At 40.5% G+C, this 19,781-nt stretch overlaps 1 protein-coding gene and 1 non-coding gene across 4 annotated transcripts in view; both read left to right on the top strand.

Annotated features, from left to right (window-relative positions):
- Positions 1-204: 204 nt before the first annotated feature.
- Positions 205-19,781, top strand: part of SH3TC2 (SH3 domain and tetratricopeptide repeats 2) — a 77,826-nt gene continuing 58,249 nt past the window's right edge. The window contains exons 1-5 of one of the 3 annotated variants that reach the window (XM_055112775.2): positions 257-394; positions 11,145-11,243; positions 14,677-14,826; positions 15,397-15,524; positions 18,749-18,854. In XM_055112775.2, coding sequence (XP_054968750.1) covers positions 343-394; positions 11,145-11,243; positions 14,677-14,826; positions 15,397-15,524; positions 18,749-18,854 — 535 coding nt within the window. In that variant the 5' untranslated portion in view covers positions 257-342. Of the gene's footprint in view, positions 395-11,144; positions 11,244-14,676; positions 14,827-15,396; positions 15,525-18,748; positions 18,855-19,781 lie in introns of all 3 variants that reach the window. The other 2 variants (XM_003829049.5, XM_034960752.3) reach the window with 2 other exon arrangements.
- Positions 5,721-5,823, top strand: LOC112440032 (U6 spliceosomal RNA). The gene has a single exon (XR_003028236.1). It is a non-coding gene; the product is annotated as a U6 spliceosomal RNA (small nuclear RNA).

The raw sequence follows: 19,781 nt of genomic DNA, 5'->3' as shown, positions 1-19,781 counted from the left end.
CACAAGAACCAAACTGTGTATCTCAATCCTAGAATGCGAGGAATGTGCTGCAGGCTGATAGGCATGAAGCGATCTGCTGAGAGGCAGGGAGGAGCCCTGTTCCCCAGGCCTGACAGTGCAGGAGCTGTGGGCCTGCAGGCTGGGCTGGGCTGCCCCTCCCACCCTCCCTGGGCCTCCTGCTGTAGCCGGGATATCAAAGGCTGCATTGTGCATTGAGCAGGCCTCGGTCCCTCGTGTGCCAGGGAGGAGGCGGGAGGAGGGACACCGTTGGGAGGCTGTCCCTTGCAGCACTCTTCTGGCCTGTGTTCCCAAGGGCCTCGGCCAGGGTAGGATGGTACACACATGGGTGGCTGCTTCTGCATCCCCAGGGAGCGGAGTCTGACCCGGGGCCCAGGTGAGTTTCCCAGGGGGCCCTTGGCCTGTGGCTTGGCCAAGGTGGATGGTCCAGTGGAGGCTCAGGGACCTGCTGGGTTGGAGAAACTTTTCTCCCAAAGATGGGGAGATGATTGTGCTTTCTGGCTGCCTCTCCTTCCTCCCTGGGTAAGTGTTTGTCATGCTGGCTCTGTAAAAAGGGAGCAAAGCCTGGAAGCATCTATTTTTTCCTGAAGAAAGAGGCTTTGAGTTTATTCTGTCAGGAGCTGAGCAGCACTGCTCCTGGCTGCCACTCCCAGGGTGTGACTAAGCCCTTCCTTCCTTTCTTCCCGAGATCCCCCAGGACAGGAAGAAAGTTCAGGCAGTGAGTTCCTCTGTGGCCTATGGGTGGCCATAAACTTGGCCTTAGTCATTCAAGCCTATTTTTGTCAGGGTTGCTGTTACTGGAGAAAAACAGGCAGTTTCCTGCCTCCACCTATTACAGAGTGATTTGTGTGTGAGTGCATGTGTGAGTGTGTGCATCAAGTTGAGGCAATGGAGAGTTGTTGCTCTAAGAAATTGTCAACTCATGGGAGAGTGACTTAGGGTGACCAGCCATTATGGTTTGCCTGGGACTGAGGAATTTGCTGGGATATGTCCGTTCCAGGCCAACCAGGCTGGTTGGTCTCCCTGAAGCAACCTTCTTGCTTTTTTTCAGAGGAGAATCAAGGTAGGGCCCTGTGTTCTCTTGTGTGGTGTTTATCAGGATGAGTGGTGGCTTTGGGGAAATGTGGGGTTAGATTGGTGGGGGGAGGCTTGCTTGGGAGATAGGGGAACATTGCTCCAAGGAATCATTCCTAACCCTTGTTAGAACTCTGTGTCTTCCTGGAGCTCCACCATGGTTCCTGAGAGAAGGAGCTAAGGAGCATCCCCTAGCTGAGGGCTTTCTACTCTCTGACAGACAACTTTCTTCTTTAGTCTTATGACTTGGGCTTGTAGAAGGCACTTGAGGTCATTAAAGTGAACCCAAAACAACCATATTCTGCTTCCTCTGCTTGAAGTCTTGATCTAGGCACCTTGGCACCTACAGCAGGGAGTGTCCCCCCAAATGATGCCCTTGGCACAAAAGGCACGACTTTAGCTATGAACAATTTCGCTTCTCCAGATTTCTCAGATGTAAACACTTTTCAGTCCCTCCCCCTAAGTCCTATTGTCATTGTGCCCCATGAGAGTAGAAACAGCATGGAGGGAGACATGCAGGACCACTGGTCGGAGATCGGGGTTCTAGATCTGACTTCCTCTAGCTCTAGTTATGCAGGTGTCATCTTGGCTACTCACTTGGTCTTTGAGGCCAAAGTGTCTGGATTTTATCTTGGTTCTTTTACTTGCCTCGACAACTTATTTAACTTCTCTGTGTTTCAGTTTCCTTATCTGTAGCTTTTATGACATGATTATGTCTTCTTCATAGAGCTGTGGTGGAGATTAAGTCTACATGTGAAATGGTGAAACAGTCTGGTGCACAGTTAGTTGAGCACAATAAAATTAACCATTGTTAATTCCATTTTGATGACCCCAGTATAACTCGCGCTCTCTCTGGGCCTCCATTTAATCATATATACAATTTTAGGGTTGTAAACTGCTGTGTAGAGGTGCCTCAGAGAGCTCTGCTCATGTTCCCTCATCCCTACCTAGAGCGGCTCTGCTTCTAGTTGACATCGTCCTTCAGCCAAAGATTTCCTGTAGAACAGAGTTACGCAGCTGAAAACAAACAAACAAACAAACAAACAAACAAAATATTGAAAAAGGTCAAAATCATAATAACACTATCATTCAATTACTTTATTCTTTCACCTTCTTTTTGCCATTGATTACTGGCTGACACCCCGCATTCACCTTTTCACCAAGAGTTAGCCTGCTATGTATCTCCCTCGAGACTTTTCATGCCATTCCCCCATATTATTCCCTGTATGTGTCAGGGCCTTTCCCTAGCGAGGTTGATATTGGTGTTGTAGGTCCGAGTCCAGTCGATCTGGATATTCCCATTCCAGATTCCCCTATTTATCCTAGAGAAAAGGAACAAAGTATGAGACCCATCCTGGAGCAACTTAATAGTTGTGTGACCTTGGGCAAGTCCCTCATGTTTTTTGAACCTCAGTTTTCCTGGCTGTAAACTGTATCTAATGGTGGTACTTATCCCATGGAACTTTTGTGAGGATTAAATTTAATAATTCCTCTCATGGACTTAGCACAAGGTCTGGCTTTTGATAACCCTTCAGTAACTACAGGCTGTTTTATCGTTAGTTAATATGGGCCACTCCTACATCACTTCCTCCTAATTCCTTACTGGTCTGGAGAAGTCTGTACTTATGTTTCCTGGGGTGCTTCTGCCTTGTGTCTGTTTAAGTGGGAGTTAACAGCAGACACCAAAACAGTGAGTCCTCAGGGCTAAGGGACACAGGAAAGGAGAAGGCTCTTGATAGCACTGAGCACTGGACAGCTGCCAGACTAATTTGTGTGGAGTGACACAATAATGAACTTTGACTCTGACTACTCCAGGCACCTGCATTCTTACATGTGGACTCTGCCTGCAGCATCTGTTCCCTGGGATGGCTCTCAACTGCTCACAGAACTCCCCTAATCAGGGGGGACTGCACATGGTGAGAGGATAGGTTCTGATCAGTTGCTATCATCTCTGACTTCCCCACCCTATCTATGAGTTGTTTCTTGCCATTGTTTAATAAGCTACAGTTGCTCACTTTGGATCACAGAGAAAGCCATGTCAAAGTTTGTTGATCAAAAAACTTCTAGCACTTCACCCTTATTTTCAATGCCTGTTTGAAGAAATTTGGCAGATTTATGCCCTTAAATAGAAGATGTGGAAGAGATACATTCGCCTCTGTTGATCACTGGTGCTTGTAACTTTCCTTTCAACCTTTTTGATAAACGTGAATCATCAGTATAATAACAGGAGATCAAGGGTGAATGCTGATAATAGTAAATGATGCTTCACTTTTGAATTTTAAATGACTTGTAAAGCATTTAAAACTACTGATAATAGAGGATATTAGAATAGTTAGCCCACCATCTAGCTGTAACAAATTTTTGCATTATGCCATGTTATCTTCAGAACTTTACCTTTTTCTTTCTCTTACTTTTTGAAGAAATAAAACATCATAAACATACTTAGGGGCCCCTGGATATCTCTTTCCAATCTCATTCTCCTTCTCTCTCCATGTAGTTAATAACTTTCATGAATTCAATGGTTATGTGCTTTCACTACATATTCATGAACTCACAATCATTCCAAAGAATTGTTTTGCAGACTTTAAAACTTAAACAAAATGATATCATGATGCAACTTTTTTTTTTTTTTTTTGCTAAACATTATCATCTAAGATATATTCATGTGGGTAGATGTAGCTGTACTTCTAACATGCTATTCGTCCCAACAAGGAGAAAGTGGGTTTACATCATAAAAACTGCTGATGGTAGGTCTGTTAGGTCAAAAAAGAAAAGAAAATGTGGGTACAGGAAAAAAAAACATGCAGATAAATGTTTACTGTTTAGTCTTCTTTTTAAAGTTGAGCGTGGTGGTGGGTGGGTAGGAGCAAAGAGAGGCTGAGAGAGGAGAAATGAAGGTGAATTCTCATTTTTGGCAAGTTGTTGTGAGATGTTTCCCTGATCAGAGGCCCGGGACTTTAGAGTTCTGAGGTCAGGTTAATGTAGTGAAAATGGCAAGGTCCCTACCCATTCCTACCCATTGATTTGGATGGCCTCTGGCTCTTTGGTTAATTTGCTGTGTGATCTCAGTAAAATCATGACTCCTCTCTGGGCCTTTAGTTTCTCAACAGTAAAATTGGGAGTGGAACTAGGTGATCTTTTAAATCCCTTCCTTCATTCATTTTCTGCAATTCTTGCCTCTTCCCCATGTTTATCCCTCATATTCAATATGTCAAGATGCCTTCTCTTTTCTTGTTTAAAAATATAGCCTCATTCACTCTATGCCCTCACTTCTCATTGCCAGGGCCACAGCCCACATTCTCACACTCACCTCCCTGGATTTTCACAGCACCTCTTCAGCTGGTCTCTCTGCCTATTGTGCTTTTCTCTCCTTATCCTTCCCAGGTTACCCAAGTAGAATTTTCACTTTTGTTATGCCATTGCCATGCTCAAGAATATTTCACACCTCACCATCTCTTACTGTATCCATTCTAAACACCCCTGCCTGCCTTAAAGTGCTCTGCCATCTTGAACCTACCATACTTATCCATTTTAGTCCCACAACTACCCACCTCCCCAGCATGCGCAGGCTGGCTTCTAGCATCCCATGTATGTACAAAGCTCATTCCCACCCCATCCTGCTTTCCTCCCACTTACATACATCTGCTAAGAACACAAAAAGCAAGCCATCAACTGGGGAGTAATATCCAGAACAAGTATATTAAAAAAAAAAAGCTCTTTCAACTCAATAATGATAAGATAAATAACCCAATAACAATTGCAAAATGTTGGAATGGACACTTCCATATAAAAAATATGTAGATGACTAATAAGCATGTGAAAAAGTGATTAACATCGTAAGTCATTAGGGAAATGCACATTGAAACAATCAGATAAACTGGCCTACCTACTTAGAATGGCCCAAATTAAAAAGACTGATAACATCAAGTGTTAGTGAGGATGTGGAGCAACTAGAACTCTCACACATTGCTGGTGGGAATACAAAATGTTACAGCCTCTTTGGAAAACAGTTTGGCAGTTTACAAATAAATCTCAGTGTTTTTCTGAATTGAGGGTTAGTAACTTTTTCTGATCAATAATAATAAAAATAAAACTAGCTTATATCAAAAGCAATTTATTGATTAATAACTGAAAATCTAGGTTTTTTTCTTCAGATATTGCTAAATCAAGGTGTTCAGATGATGTTATCAGAAAGCTATCTTTCCTAAGCTCTGTTTTTATGGGTTGGACTCAATGTCAGGTGGGCTTTCTACTTGTGGTAGGCGCCACAGCTCCAGGCTGTCATATTCATAGCTTCTAGTCCAGTGAAAAGAAATCTCTTCACTAAGTGTGCTGATGAGGGTCCTAGAACTAATTCTCATTGGCTTAACTTTGATCATGTGGCCATGGCACTGCATAACCCAGTTGGATTATGCCTGAATTATGTGCTCACTTTTGGAGCTAGGGAGAGAGTCAGCTCCACATAGACTACATAGACTGGGTTCACATGGGTCACATGGCTAATGAAGAAGCCAGGGTTTGAGTCCAGGACTGTCTGATTGCCACTTGTTCTTAGCCACTTCTCTACCTGCCTTCAGTGTTAGAAAACAAATGCATGCCGATTACAGAATATTTGAAAAATAGAGAGCTTGCTTTGGCAGCATGTATGCTAAAATCGGAAGGATACAGAGAAGATTAGCATGGCCCCTGTGCAAGGATGACATGCAAATTTGTGAAGTGTTCCATATTTTTGAATAGATAATGAATGGATGCTGGGCTAAATACCTAGGTGATGGGATGATCTGTGCAGCAAATCACCAGGGCACACGTTTCCCTATATAATAAACCTGCATATCCTGCACAGGTACCCCTGAACTTAAAATAAAAGTTGAAGAAAAACTAAAAGAAGGGTGGAGGAGGGACTTTATCATTCAAAAATATCAATGTCATCAGAGAAAAAAAAAGTCATAAAAAAAGCGTATGGAAATGTTCCCAATGAAAGCAGGCTAAAGACATTTGACAACTAAATGTAGTACTTGACCCTAGACTGCATTCTATACTGAAGAAGAAAAGATGATAAAAAGGATATTACTGATATTACTGGGGCAATTGACAAAGCTGGAATTTAAATAGTAGATTAAAGTATTAATATTAAAACAATTGTGAATCAGCAGCCTGTATTATTAGCAGATTGTGTTGTCTTTAACATACAAAACTTTTATTTTTCAAAAAATTAATATTTCAGTTAAATAATATTTAAGTGTGCCTATAAAAAAAGAAAAATTAGAATTTTGGAAAGTAGATGAAAGTATCAAAAAGATTGTTAAAATGACTCAGCAATTAACTACCATAGACCTTTTGGTTTATTTTCTTTCAGTTATAAAAATCATACATTTTTTTCGAAGGTAATTTATTCTATATGACAGTTTTTTGTTGCCTTGAATCATCTCTGGTTCTTTTCCAAGGCCCAGCTCAAGTTTTCAAACTTCTTCATGTTGAAATATAACACCATGTGTAAAAGAATGCTGTAAACGGTCAATCCATGTATAACTATTAGCTGTTTTTCCTATTATAGAATGCATTCTAATTTTCCAGCTTCCTTATTGTTTCTCAGAGAGGTGCCCTTCTGGCTCATGGGATCCAAGGCCTCTGGTGAATTGGCTTGAGCATTCTCACACTCTAGAAGACATCAGAAATACCCAAAGTGCTAATTAAAAACACACACCTCAGAACTCTACTCCTAGATATTTCAAGGTAGAGTAAGTAGAGAGGGGCTCCAGGAATATTATAAAATTCAGCTTTTCATAAAAATGTACCATTAACACATATACACCATAGAATACTATGCAGCCATAAAAAAGAATGAGAGCATGTCTTTCGTGAGACATAGATGGAGCTGGAGGCCATTATTCTTAGCAAACTAATGCAGGAACAGAAAACGAAATGCCACATGTTCTCGCTTATAAGTGGGAGCTAAATGATAAGAACTTATAAATACAAAGAGGAAAACAACAGACACTGGGATCTACTTGAGGGTGGAGGTTGGGAGGAGGGAGAGAAGCAGAAAAGATCACTATTGGGTACTGAGCTTCATACCTGGCTGATGAAATAATCTGTATAACAAACCTCCATGATATAAGTTTACCTAAGAACCAAACCTTCCCATGTACCCTGAAACCTAAAATAAAAGTTAAAAAAAAAGAATGTTGAGGTCAGTAAAGGCTTTAAGAGGATTAAAAAAAATTTACCATTTATATAGAATTGTGCATGAAATCATGTGTACAGTGTGGTGACTTTTCACAAGTGAATATACTCATCGATATTGTTTTATACAGTGGCAATTCATTCATTCTCATTGTTGTATTGGATTTATTTATTTATTTATTTAATTTTTGGGGGATGGGTCTTGCTATGTTGTCCAGGCTGGGCTTGAACTCCTGGGCTGAAACGATCCTCTAGACTCGGCCTCCCAAATAGCTGAGATTGCAGGCATGTGCCACCATGCCCGGTTTGCTGTGTTAAGATTTAATTATATATTATATATACATCATTTACTTGTCCATTCTAGTGTAAATTGACATTTGAATTGTAGCCAAGTTTGGGTTCTTATAAATAGTGCTGTTCTGAATATTTTAGTGGATGTCTTTTGGTCTTAGTGCATGCATATTTTCAGCTTGAACTGACACTGTCAGCTTTCCAAAGACAGAACTTCAGTTTATCTTCACACTTGCAGTATATTCTAGTTGCAGTATATTCTAGGTATTCTACTTGCTCTATATCCTCACAAACACTTGGCTTTATCTGTCTTTTTTTTTTTCATTTTAGCCAGTCTGTGTAGTTGTGTTCCAGTGTGGTTTTAATTTTCATTTCCCTGATGAGGTGAAACAATTTTCATATATTTATTAGCTGTTTGAATATTGTCTTTGGTGAAAAGTTTATTCAAGCCTTTTGCCCATTTTTCTGGTGGGCTGGCTACCTATTTCTCAAAGATTTGTGGCATTCCTTATATATTCTATGTTTGAATTATTTGATAACTATACATACGTATGATCAATATTTTCTTGTACTCTGTCACTTGCTTTTCAGTCTCTTAATTGCATCTTTTGATTAATAGAAGTTTCTAATTTTAATGTATTACTATTTATCCATTATTCCTTTTGAGGGTAGCACTTTTTCCATCCTGTTTAGGAAATCACTGTCAACATCAAGTCATGCAGATATTCTTCTATATTTTCTATAAGTTTTTTTTTTTGCATAGATATCTTTTTAAAAACAATTATCTAAAAAATTCTGATACAGACAGTTCACATATCACATTTTGCAAAACCTTGCAATTTTCTGCCCTAAGCCTCACAAATCCTTAAAAAGCTGTGCACCCTTTCCCCAAGCCAGGGTCCCCATCCTTGACTTCCCTTCTTCAAGGTGGGCTCACCTCACAAGCCCTCATTGTCAGGCTATTGTATTTTCTCAGAGAATTCTACAGCAGGGATACACTCACAAACTTGCCAGGGTCAGGTGTAAATGAGTGACGGAATAGGGTGGGGACCATGGTGGCTGGAGAACAAATGCCCTGCAGAGCGACAGCAACCACTTGGCCCCAGCTGACTGTTGCCATATGACAATGAGGCTCCTGGGCTACAGATCTTCCATGTTTCAAAACAAACTCAAGCATCTGGGTTATGTGAAACATTTCAATTTCTAAATGATGTCAAGCAGTTCAAACTAAAAATTCACTGTGTGGGCCAGAAAAAAATAAAGAAGATGTTTGTGGGTTTGCTGTAGTCTACGGTCAAACTTTGTCCCAGGGAAGCAGGCTGCTACTCCAAGTGTGGTCCTGGGAGCAGCAGGAGGAGCATCACCTGTGAAAACATCAGAAATGCAGAACCTCAGCTTTCAAATACTGAAGCAGAATCAGCATTTTATCAATATCCATAGGTGATTCATAGGTAAAATAAAGTTTCAGAAGCACCAATCTAAACATATGGTTCTCAACACTGGCTCAAATTAGAATCATTTGAAGAACTTATTATTAAAAAAAAAATCTATGGCTGTACTATGGACCACAAAAATCTGAATCTCTAAGGATGAAGCAATATTTTTTCTTTTTATTCCTTTATTATTTTTAATTTTTGTGGGTACATATTAGGTGTATATATTTATGGAATACATGAGATATTTTGATATAGGCGTATACAATGGGTAATAATCACATCAGGGTAAATCACATTGCCTCAAACATTTATCTTTTCTTTTTGTTGCAAACAATCCAATTATACTCTTTTAGTTATTTTTAAATGTACAATAAATTATTGTTGACTACAGTCACCCCGTTGTGTTATCAAACATTAGATCTTATTTATTCTATCTAGCTGCATTTTTGTACCCATTAACATCCCTACTTCTCCCTAGCGCACACACCCTTCCCTGCCTCTAGTAACCATCATTCTACTCTTTATCTTCATGAGTCCAATTGTTTTAATTTTTTTTTAATCTGGGATGAAGCAATATTTTTAAAAGGCAACCTAGATGATTCAAATAGGCAGCTGGGGTTCAAAAGCACTAATTTAGATCAGTCCTTCATTTATAAGTGGGGAAAGTGAAAACTCACAAAGTGGACAGGTGAAGTGTCTTGCCCAAGGTCATTGAACTCATGTATGGGAAGATTTGATTTGTGCTCATTCTCATTTCTCATTATTCCCAAGCCAGTGCCTTTTTGCTGCAGTTGCTTTTGGTTCCTCGGGGCAGAACTGAAAAATGATCCTGTTCAACTATAGCTCATTGCTGCCAGGTTTCCAGCTAAGCTGCTTAGCTTTCAGCACTGAACAGCTAACAAGATTTACTGGATGAAGAGCTGACAGGCCCCTGCTTCTGCCTATTCCAGCTGAAATCCACTTCATTCTTCATGTACATCACCCAAAACAGTGCTAACTGCTCCCACTGTGAAGAAATGGAAGGTCCTCAACTTGGGTGTCAAAATCCCCCTCCATAGGCACAGAGTGGAGACACAGGCTATTAGCAGCAATATGAGAATTTAGGTTCAACATTAACCAGAAGTGAGTGTGACTGCTCTACCCCTGTTGCATTCTTGAGCTGTATCATTAGAGGCACAGATCCAGTATGCAAAACTTGGTAGGCCTCTTTGGCTCTGATGCACAATTTTATAAGCAAATTAAAGGAGTGACTCACAAATAGTGGTTGAGCCAAGGTTCCCTAACTCTGCTTTTCAGGACCAGGTAATACTTATCACATTCTGACTCCATGGTACAGTTCTTGAACAGTTTTATGGAAAAAAGGACAGAATCCATCAACTAAAATTAATGTGTGAAGGACTTGAGTTTCCTTGTTGTGTTTTGGGGATGCCATAAAGGAGACCCATGTTCTACAGCAATGTTTTTGACATTTCCTTCTGTATCTACTTCATTATGCTTTATAGGTGCACCATCTTCTTTCTTTTCAACTTTCTGCTATCAAAGTTTCCTCCTCCCCAGCCCTAGCCTGTGTCTTGATCTTCTTTCTTCTTCTTTTTACTCCACTTCTACCATTGTGAAGACAGTAACTTTTCAGAGTTGGGAAGAAAGACAGGCCTGACAGGACCCTATTTAAGGGGCAGACAGGACAGCTGGGGACAATTATACATTTCAGGGCCATTATAACCACACCCCAATTGTCTCCCTAATGATACCAATGTCTGTCTCCACTCCAGCCCTTCCATTATCTGCCCCTATTGAACCTTAAGCCTTGCTGTAGTCAGATCTGTGATGACCTGTGTAGGCTCAATGTATATTGAGCACCTTCAGTGTTCTAAGCCATGAGACTTAGTTCCATATGTGAATGGGGATCTGCTTTTTAATAAGATGGGCATACCCAGGCTGCTGCTGGATTGAGATGGCATGTATGACAGTTCTTTGATAATAGCTTAGATAATTACAAGGCAATGGTGATAACAATTAGAATTCTTCCATGCCACTAATCCTGGAAAAAATTTGTCACTTGACCAAAACTACAGCCTTGCTTATAACTTGCTTTCAACTTCCTTACACTCTTAAGATGACCTTTTATTTCATCTTCTCCAGGTAAAGAAACTCCTTCCAAGGATCCAACTGTATCGAGTGAGTGTATAGCCTCATCTGAATACAAGGAAAAATGTTTTCTGCCACAGAACATTAATCCAGGTATCCAAATCCCAAAGACAAGCCCTATTCTTCCATGTTGAATATTGCGATAACCTCTTTATCTTTCCCATCTAAAGAGCCCCTCCCTCTTTCCCTCTTGATGAAAAGATTTTGACTATGCTATTTGCTTGCTCACAAATCTTCTGTTGCACTCCACTGCCTACAAAATTAATTTTAACTTTCTCAAGCTGTCACTCAAAGCTCTTCACAATCTGGCACTTATTAGGAGCTCCATACTTATTTGCTTTGTTGAAGAAAGTATATCATAAATTAGATTTGAAGGTGTTGAGAGATGGGGTAATTAAAAATATTTATATTCAACATGGTACCTCAAAGAGTTGTTCATACGTCGTTGCTGCTCAGAAAATCTTTGATGAATAAATACATGGGCTGCACGTGGTGGCTCTCACCTGTAATCCCAGCACTTTGGGAAGCTGAGATGGGAGGATCACTTGAGCCCAGGAGTTGGGGCCCAGCCTGGGCAACAGAGTGAGACCTGATTCCTAAACAAAAAATCAAAAAATTAGTCAGACACTGTGGCATATGCTTGCAGTCCCAGCTACTTGAGAGGTTGAGATGGGAGGACTGCCTGAGCCTGGGACGTCGAGGCTGCAGTAAGCTGTAATTGCACCATTGCACTCCAGCCTGGGTAACAGAGTGAGACCCTGCCTCAAAATAAATAAATAAATGAATACATGAATGGTTGAATGAATATGTGGAGGTCACTTTTACATACTATATGATACCCAACATAGTACTTTATATGTAGTAGGTTCTGCGTAAATATTTGTTAAATAAGTGAATAACTAAATGAATATGTGAAGTGAGATTGGCTTGAGCAGAAGGGCATCTGTACGAATCTTTCAGAAGCAGAAAAAGTTTTGAAATTAATGTGAAACAAATCTTATTCTTAATACACATCTCTCACAAAATCCTTTTTAAAAGACATCGATGAAGCCCGCAAAGAGAAAATTGTTATCAGAGGAAAGGTGCACCTGGGCAGAACTCTGTAACAGAAACTCTGAGGACAAACCTGTAGAAGACTTGATTTCTGTTGTACGGTAGATGGGACCATTTTAGAGGGCAATTTGTGTGCCAAATGATCCTCACATGTTTTTCTCATTTTTGCTTGCCCATCGCTAGGTGGAAGCACCCAAATCTCCATTTAGCTGATGAGAAACAGAATGTCAGCGAGGGAAATGACTTCACCACGACACAGTTAACACGTGATGAGGAAGGGCCTTGTTCAAAACCACAATGCTCCTTCACCCTCCAAAAATATAGCTCTCCCTGTAATACAAAATATAGACTTGTGAAAAAGATTATAAATATTTAAAGGATCTAGACTACGTAAATAGATATTGTATACATGTCATACCAGGTTCTTTCTTTTCCCAATTTCAGATGAGATCGGGCATGTTCAGGGTGGTATAGCCATAAGCCCAATTTCAAATTCTGTGAAACTTCTTGGTTGACAATGAGAAAAACTTTGCCCTTTGTTTCTTGATATTGTGTCAATCTGCTTATCTGTCTTTCAGCTTGGACCACCCCTGAAAAAACCTGAATTACCATCTGTTGTTTCATGAATGCAGTAGAGTCAGCATTTTGCCTTATCAATGCATGACGGCCAGTGAACAAAGGGTATCTGTAGGTGAAACTGAACTGACCTCAGGCTGAACTTGTCCATCTTTCAGCATTTTCCACCCTGATGCTGTTTCCAGGAAGGTCATGGAGTGAGAAGGGGAGATGGCTGTAGCTGCCAACCTCTCCTTAATGAGTACAGTTGCAGACAGAATCAGTCAGACATATTATCACAATTACAGAACTGACTTTGAGAAGGATTAATCTGTGACACAATACACTTCATGAAAATGATATTGAGCTTGACTTCTTCCCTGCTCTAGTGATGCAGAGGGTACTGTAGGATCCCACTGTGGGCATAGGGGTTCTGCTCTAAGTATCAGTTCTCACGGTTGAGATCTCAAGAGCAATCTGCTTATTTAAGTCCAGGTCTTTTGAGTTCCATATACATAGATTCATGTGCATGGTAAGGAGATTCACACCAAATGCCCTGTTTGTCAGTCAGCAGGGGCTACGAATGGGGGATTTTGGATCAGATGTTGGAAGGATGGATGAGATGGGTTTGGTAGAAAGGAATCATAGAATCAGTTATTGCCAAGGTTAATAGTCATGATCACCTGAGGGCAGCCAGCCATGAGCAGTACTTGCTGGTAGTGGGGAGGTGAGGAGGGGAACAGCTAATGCTTAATGTGTTTACTGAATCTTTAATACATACCAGGCACTGAGTAAAAAGTTTTATATCCACGATGTTATTTAGGAAGCTTTTTTTTTTTTCCCTTGAGACAGGGTCTTGCTCCGTTGCCCAGGCTGGAGTGCAGTGGTGTAATGTTGACTCACTGTGACCTCAGCCTCCTGTGCTCAAGCCATCCTCCTATCTCAGCCTCTGAGTAACTGGGCTACAGGCATGCACCACCATGCCCAGGCCACCATGTCTGGCTAATTTTTTTTCTTTTTTGTCAGAAGACAGGGTTTTGGCATGTTGCCCAGGCTGGTCTTGAACTCCTGAGCTTAAGTGCTCCTCCTCCCTTGACCTCCCAAACCGCTAGGATTACAGGCATGAGCCACTGCGCCCAGTCTAGTAAACATCTTAAAAACCCTGTGGGATAGGTACTATAAAAGCCATTTTGCTAAAGGGAAAAGCCATGCATAGAGAGGTGATTAATTGTTTAGGGTGGCACATTTATTGAGGGGCAGAGCCAAGTCTTGAGCTGGAGACTGCGTGACCCCTCCCTGGGCTTCATCTTTGCACTGTGCCTCCTCCTAGAGCTCAGCATGCCATGAGGCTACCAGATGGAGGCCTGGATGGATGCGGGGTGCTGAAGTGAAAGGGGTTGCATGAGATTGGAGCATAAGCCTAGGAGGAACTGCGTGGAACAAACACCCACGTGAAGTTTACATCAAAGTCAGGTTATATGGGAATGTCATAGAAGAGCTCATTTGCAGCCACAGCATTTTCAGGTTAAAGACAGGCCTTTTAAAGGTAGAAGTCCACAGCTGTCTTGTGGACTCAGGCCAGCATGATAGGGGTCATCTCTAATGTGCTGAGGAATTTGCAGAGGTCCTGGCAAGTTGAGGCTGCAAGTGAGACCTCTGTGATGATCCATTCCAATGCCTTCTCAGTTTATTGTGTTGAATAATTATTAACAGGATTGCTACTTACTGTCTAAAGAAGACACATTGCTAAGTGCAATTATACGATGAACCTCCTCAGTGTGGCCTTTCTCGACAACACTATCCAAAGGTATCCCCTGCCTTCAAGCACTCCATCTCTCTGTCTCTTGACCCCATTAATTTTTTTTCATAGCGCTCTTCTCCATCTGAAACTATTATGTTTGTGGAATTTCTTGCCTAGTTACTCACTTACCAAGAAGAATACAAGCTCCATCAGAACAGGGACTGCCTGTTTTGTTCTTTGCTGAGGAGCGCATAAAACAGCTTCTGGCTTATAGAAAGCTCTTGATAAGTATCTGCTACATGAATGTACATTTTGGAGAAATTAAAGGTAGACTTTAATACATTAACTAATTACCCTGATAAACATTAATAATTGCAGTATCAGAAAAGACAGGTTAGAGAAAATGTGTTTATGTGTAATGTGTTCATGTTTATGTGTATGTGTTAATGTGTAATGCACAAAGTATATGTCTATTACATATGATAACTTTGACACATAAGTATATTTACTTAAATATGGATAAAGTCCTATTGATTCTAAACTTTCACAAGTCATTCACAGGGAGTGATGTATGTCCTAAGCTGGTCCTGTGTCAGCACCATTACATCAGTGCCAGGCAGTGTAGGAATAAATCCCGTACAAAGCAGAAATAAACAACGTGAGTGCATCAACTCCTGCGATTCCAGAGCCCTCCTGGGTTCAGTATGTGTTCTTCCTCAAGGGAGGACCATTTAAAGGGGTGCTCCGAGAAGTGTTAAGACCACTCTAATCTGTAACTAATGAGGACACCAGTTGAGGGTTCAGGTATACATGTAGGGGAAACTGTGGGCTAATCTAACTCTTTCTTCCTTTTTATTCTATTTTCAGCCTGATCCTTCTCTCTCTGTTCTCTTTAAGACCTGACACTCTCCTTCTGTGTAAAGAGCCGCTCCAGGAGGTGTGTAAATGGACCCCTACAGGAAGCTGCTCGGAGGCGGCTCTGGGCACTGGAGAATGAGGACCAGGAGGTGCGCATGCTGTTTAAGGTGAGCATGAAGGAAACAGGTGAATGCTGAGTACTGACTTGTGTCAGTCTGCTACAGGATCCCCAGCATCTAAGACAGCATCTGGAACAAAGTAGGTCCTCAGAAAAAACATCTAATAGGTAGACTGAATGAATGAAAGATTCCGTGCACATTCTCTGCACAGGAGTGGAGAGGAGTGGGCAGGAACTCTGAATGAGGCAACTTGGAGTTGCTGAGTCAGAGAAAATTTGGTTTCAAATATTCTATTAGTTGTGATCTTTGACAAGTTACTTAACCTATATAGAATGGGAGTTGTTATAATACCTACCTCATTAAGTATACTTTTTTTCTAATGCGGTAATTTCAAATTCTTTTTTTTTACTGTGATACAATATACATAACATAAAATTTTCCATTTTAATCACTTTTTAAGTGTATGATTCTCTATGACACTAAGTACATTCACAACCTATCCACCTCCAGAACTTTTTCATCATCTCAAACTGAAATTCCATATCTATTAAACAATAACTCCCATTATCCCCATGTCTCAGCTCCTGGTAACCGCTAACTATATATTTTTAAAGTACCAAGATTGCCAATCAAAAAACAACACCTTATAAATACTTGGGTGAGAGGAGGAAAAAAACAATAAAGTAAATAAACCAATTTCTCATCTTTCATAGTAGGTAGATAATATCTTCATTTGTTAAAACCAAGGAAGAATGGTATGATCAAATTATTTACAGTTTAGGATGTATTAAGTAGGAGAACTAAAGTCAGAAATGGAAAAAAATTGTTTCAACTAGAGGTAGGGAAAGGATAATATTACTTTACATAAACTAATATGTTCTAGTTACTTTTTACAGTTTCTGCATGAATCTGGTACAAACTGAAGGAGAAAAGTGTTCTAAATGTCATGCAGCAAAAAAAGATAATGTCTGGTTTTTCAGGGGGAAAACGAGATTGTATGAGTAGAGAGCTTGGCATTGTGTTTGGTGATATGTGTTCCATAAACAGTAGCTACATTTTTTTGAATTTTATTTTATTTTTTTAATATCTGGAATTCAGGAACTGGGAGACACTGGCTGCTATTGGTACTGTAGATTTTCCTTTATTTTGAGTCTCATTTGGTATGGCAGGAGCAGGGTTGATTGAGAGAGCTGGTCTGCTGGGCTGAAGCTTGAGTCAGACATACTTGTGGGCTACAGTTGAGGCCTGGAGTCAGCTAGATCTGAAATCTAATCAAGGCTCCGCAGCTTACTCCCTGAAGGTGACCTTGGACAATTTACTTAACCTCACTGTGCCTTGGCCCCCTTGAATATGCAACAGGGATAATGCCATTTGTCATTAGATCTAAGATGCCATTGATTATAAAATGCACTGTTATTTTATGTACTTCCAAGAAAGAAAACAAATGCTGCCGATTATAATTGATGACATACTTCCTTATCTTTTAGTTCAGAAGTGGTTAAATGTGATAAAAGCACGTTTTGGAATGGCCCAAATACTGTCATTGCATTCTCTTCATAGCGCTTTTGTGGGAGTTAAATGACATATTGCTCATAAAGCTCTGGGTGAAGTGCCAGGGATGTAGTAAATTCTCTGTAAGTTGATTTTTACCTAGCACCCCTTCCCTAATGATGGATCTGGGGCCTCCTGGGGTTTGGTATGGCAGAAGGAACCCCAGAGTTCTGATTTTACTGAACTGGGGCTTTTCTTCTGGATTCTGCTATCTTCTTCTTCCTCTAAGTTTCCCTCATGATAGAGCTCCTGGAGTTGGTACTGATGACCAGGACCTGGCCTGGTGGAGGGATGTTCTGACCATCACTTGTTACATTCAACTCCGGAGGCTTGGACAAACAACAGATTTAAGGGAAAACTAAGTCTGGGCAGTGATTCAGACCTGCTTTTTTTTTAGGTATTAAAAAAAAACCAGGCCGGGTGCGGTGGCTCACGCCTGTAATCCCAGCACTTTGGGAGGCCAAGGTGGGTGGATCACGAGGTCAAGAGATCGAGACCATCCTGGCCAACATGGTGAAACCCCATCTCTATTAAAATACAAAAAATTAGCCAAGCATGGTGGCGGGTGCCTGTAGTCCCAGCTACTCGAGAGGCTGAGGCAGGGGAATCGCTTGAACCCGGGAGGCGGAGGTTGCAGTGAGCCGAGATTGCGCCACTGCACTGCACTCCAGCCTGGCGACAGAGCGAGACTCCGTCTAAAAAAACAAAACAAAAGAAAACAAAAAAAACCCCCAAGAGGCTTATAGTCTTCCTGTCGCTCTCCTTGTGAGCATGTAAATTGGAAAGCCTTCCTGGGGGACAGTTGGGTGACTGCATTTTAGGATTGAAAATGTGCATATCCTTGCATTTCCAATTGCACCTCTTAGAAATACATGTGTTAAAACAATTAAGAATGTGCACAAAGATTTAGCTATAAAGATGTTTATCACAGTACCATTTAGGATTTTAAAAAATGTAAAACAATCCAAACATGAAAGCATAAGAAAATGATAATAATTCATTATGTTAATGCAACAATGGCACATGTAACCATTAAGAATGGTGTAAACTTTGTGATGACATAGAAGATGCTTTGCAAAATATTGCTTAGCAGCAAAAGAAGATTGCAAAATAATTTATGCAATGTGATTCTATATATGTGAAATAGTTATATGGAAACTTGTGTAGGAAAAAGGATTCAAATTTATTACGTGAAGGTGTTAACACTGATGATCTTTAGGAGTAGGGACTAGGGATGATTATTTTTGTGGGTTTTGGTTTTTCTGTTTTCAGCTTTGTATTAATAAAAATAATCATTATACATAGACTCACAATCAAATTTGCTTTCAAGATGCCTTCTATGAATCAGCGTCCTTTATCCTCCCACATACACTTTTTTTTTTAAACACAAAAAGTAGCATTCTTTGCCCATAGTTCTATTCCCTGGCTTCTTTTGCTGCTGCCGCTGTATAGCAGTATTATATCTGGAGCCTATATCAGTACACAAAGAGCTTCTTTCTTCTTTTCTGTGGCTGCATAATACAATATTTCACTTTATGGATAAATTGTACTCCATTTTAACCAATCTCTTATTGATGAATATTTAAGTTGTTTCCATTTTTTGGTGATGTAAAAATCAATGCCATAATCAAGAAGTTCATACAGAGTATTTGGTCTATATAAGAGCTTGCTAATGGGACACTTCTGTCATCCCAGGCTGACTCATTGTTTCCTTTACGTAGGACCTCTCAGCAAGGTTGGTCAGTATCCAGTCTCAGAGGGCCCAGTTTCTCATCACCTTCAAGACCATGGAGGAAATCTGGAAGTTCTCCACCTACCTTAATTTAGGTATGGTACAAGGCAAGCAGGTGGAGGATGACCTCCTCCACAATTTAGCCAATTTGTAGGGCTTGACATGAAGGAATTGGCCTGGCTCTGGTAATTAAGAGAAATAGAGCCTTAAAAAAGATGGTTAACTTTTGAAATTTCACAAAGTGCCTCAAACTAAATCTAAGGCAAATATTAACTATTATTCTAAAATGCCATATGAAGAAGTTTGCTTTTTTGTGTCCAGGGAAATCTTTTTTTATTAGATAACCAATCAATTGGAAAACAGTTATTGGTCATCTACTAAGTTCAAAGTACTGAAATAGATGTGAACTTGGTGCTAGTGTGTGTGTTTTAAACTATAGGGAACTAATCTTGAGTAAGATCGAAGTAGCTGCTCAACATAGTCAATAGCAAAGTTCCAGATGTTTTATTGCATGTATTTGGAAAAGAGTTAAAGAAAGAAATAGAGAAATTATCTGCTTATAGCAACCTAAGGCTGCAGTGTTTTCTAGAAGGTAAAGAAGGACATTGGGATGCAGCATCAGTTCCACTGTGGTGGGAAATGGTTCACCTGCCATCTCCAGACAGAACAACTTATAATGGGGAAGTTAAAGTGAAGCCAAACAAAACAACAGGCCACCTAATTTGATGGATGTTTTATATCTCCCAGAAAATGCTGGGCTCCATGCCGACATACACAAGGACAGATTTTGTGCAGGGGTGGAGGGTCAAGACGACTCATGACTGGAAAACATAAGGTGTATCTTCTCCTCTTATGGTCTGGAGATCTGATCTCCACACTACACATCTCCTTCCTGACCATCAGACATCCTCACTATTCAAACTGTGCTCCATAGACCGGCTCGTTGGCAGCACATAGAGTCTGTTAAAAAAAAAAATAATAAAAGGAGAAGCTCAACCCTATCTCAGACCTTTACTAAGCAT

The sequence above is a fragment of the Pan paniscus genome, chromosome 4, assembly GCF_029289425.2.
Source record: "Pan paniscus chromosome 4, NHGRI_mPanPan1-v2.0_pri, whole genome shotgun sequence".
Classification (NCBI taxonomy): Eukaryota; Metazoa; Chordata; class Mammalia; order Primates; family Hominidae; genus Pan; species Pan paniscus.
Note: the sequence above shows the minus strand (reverse complement) of the source record. Positions and strands in the feature narration are given on the sequence as shown.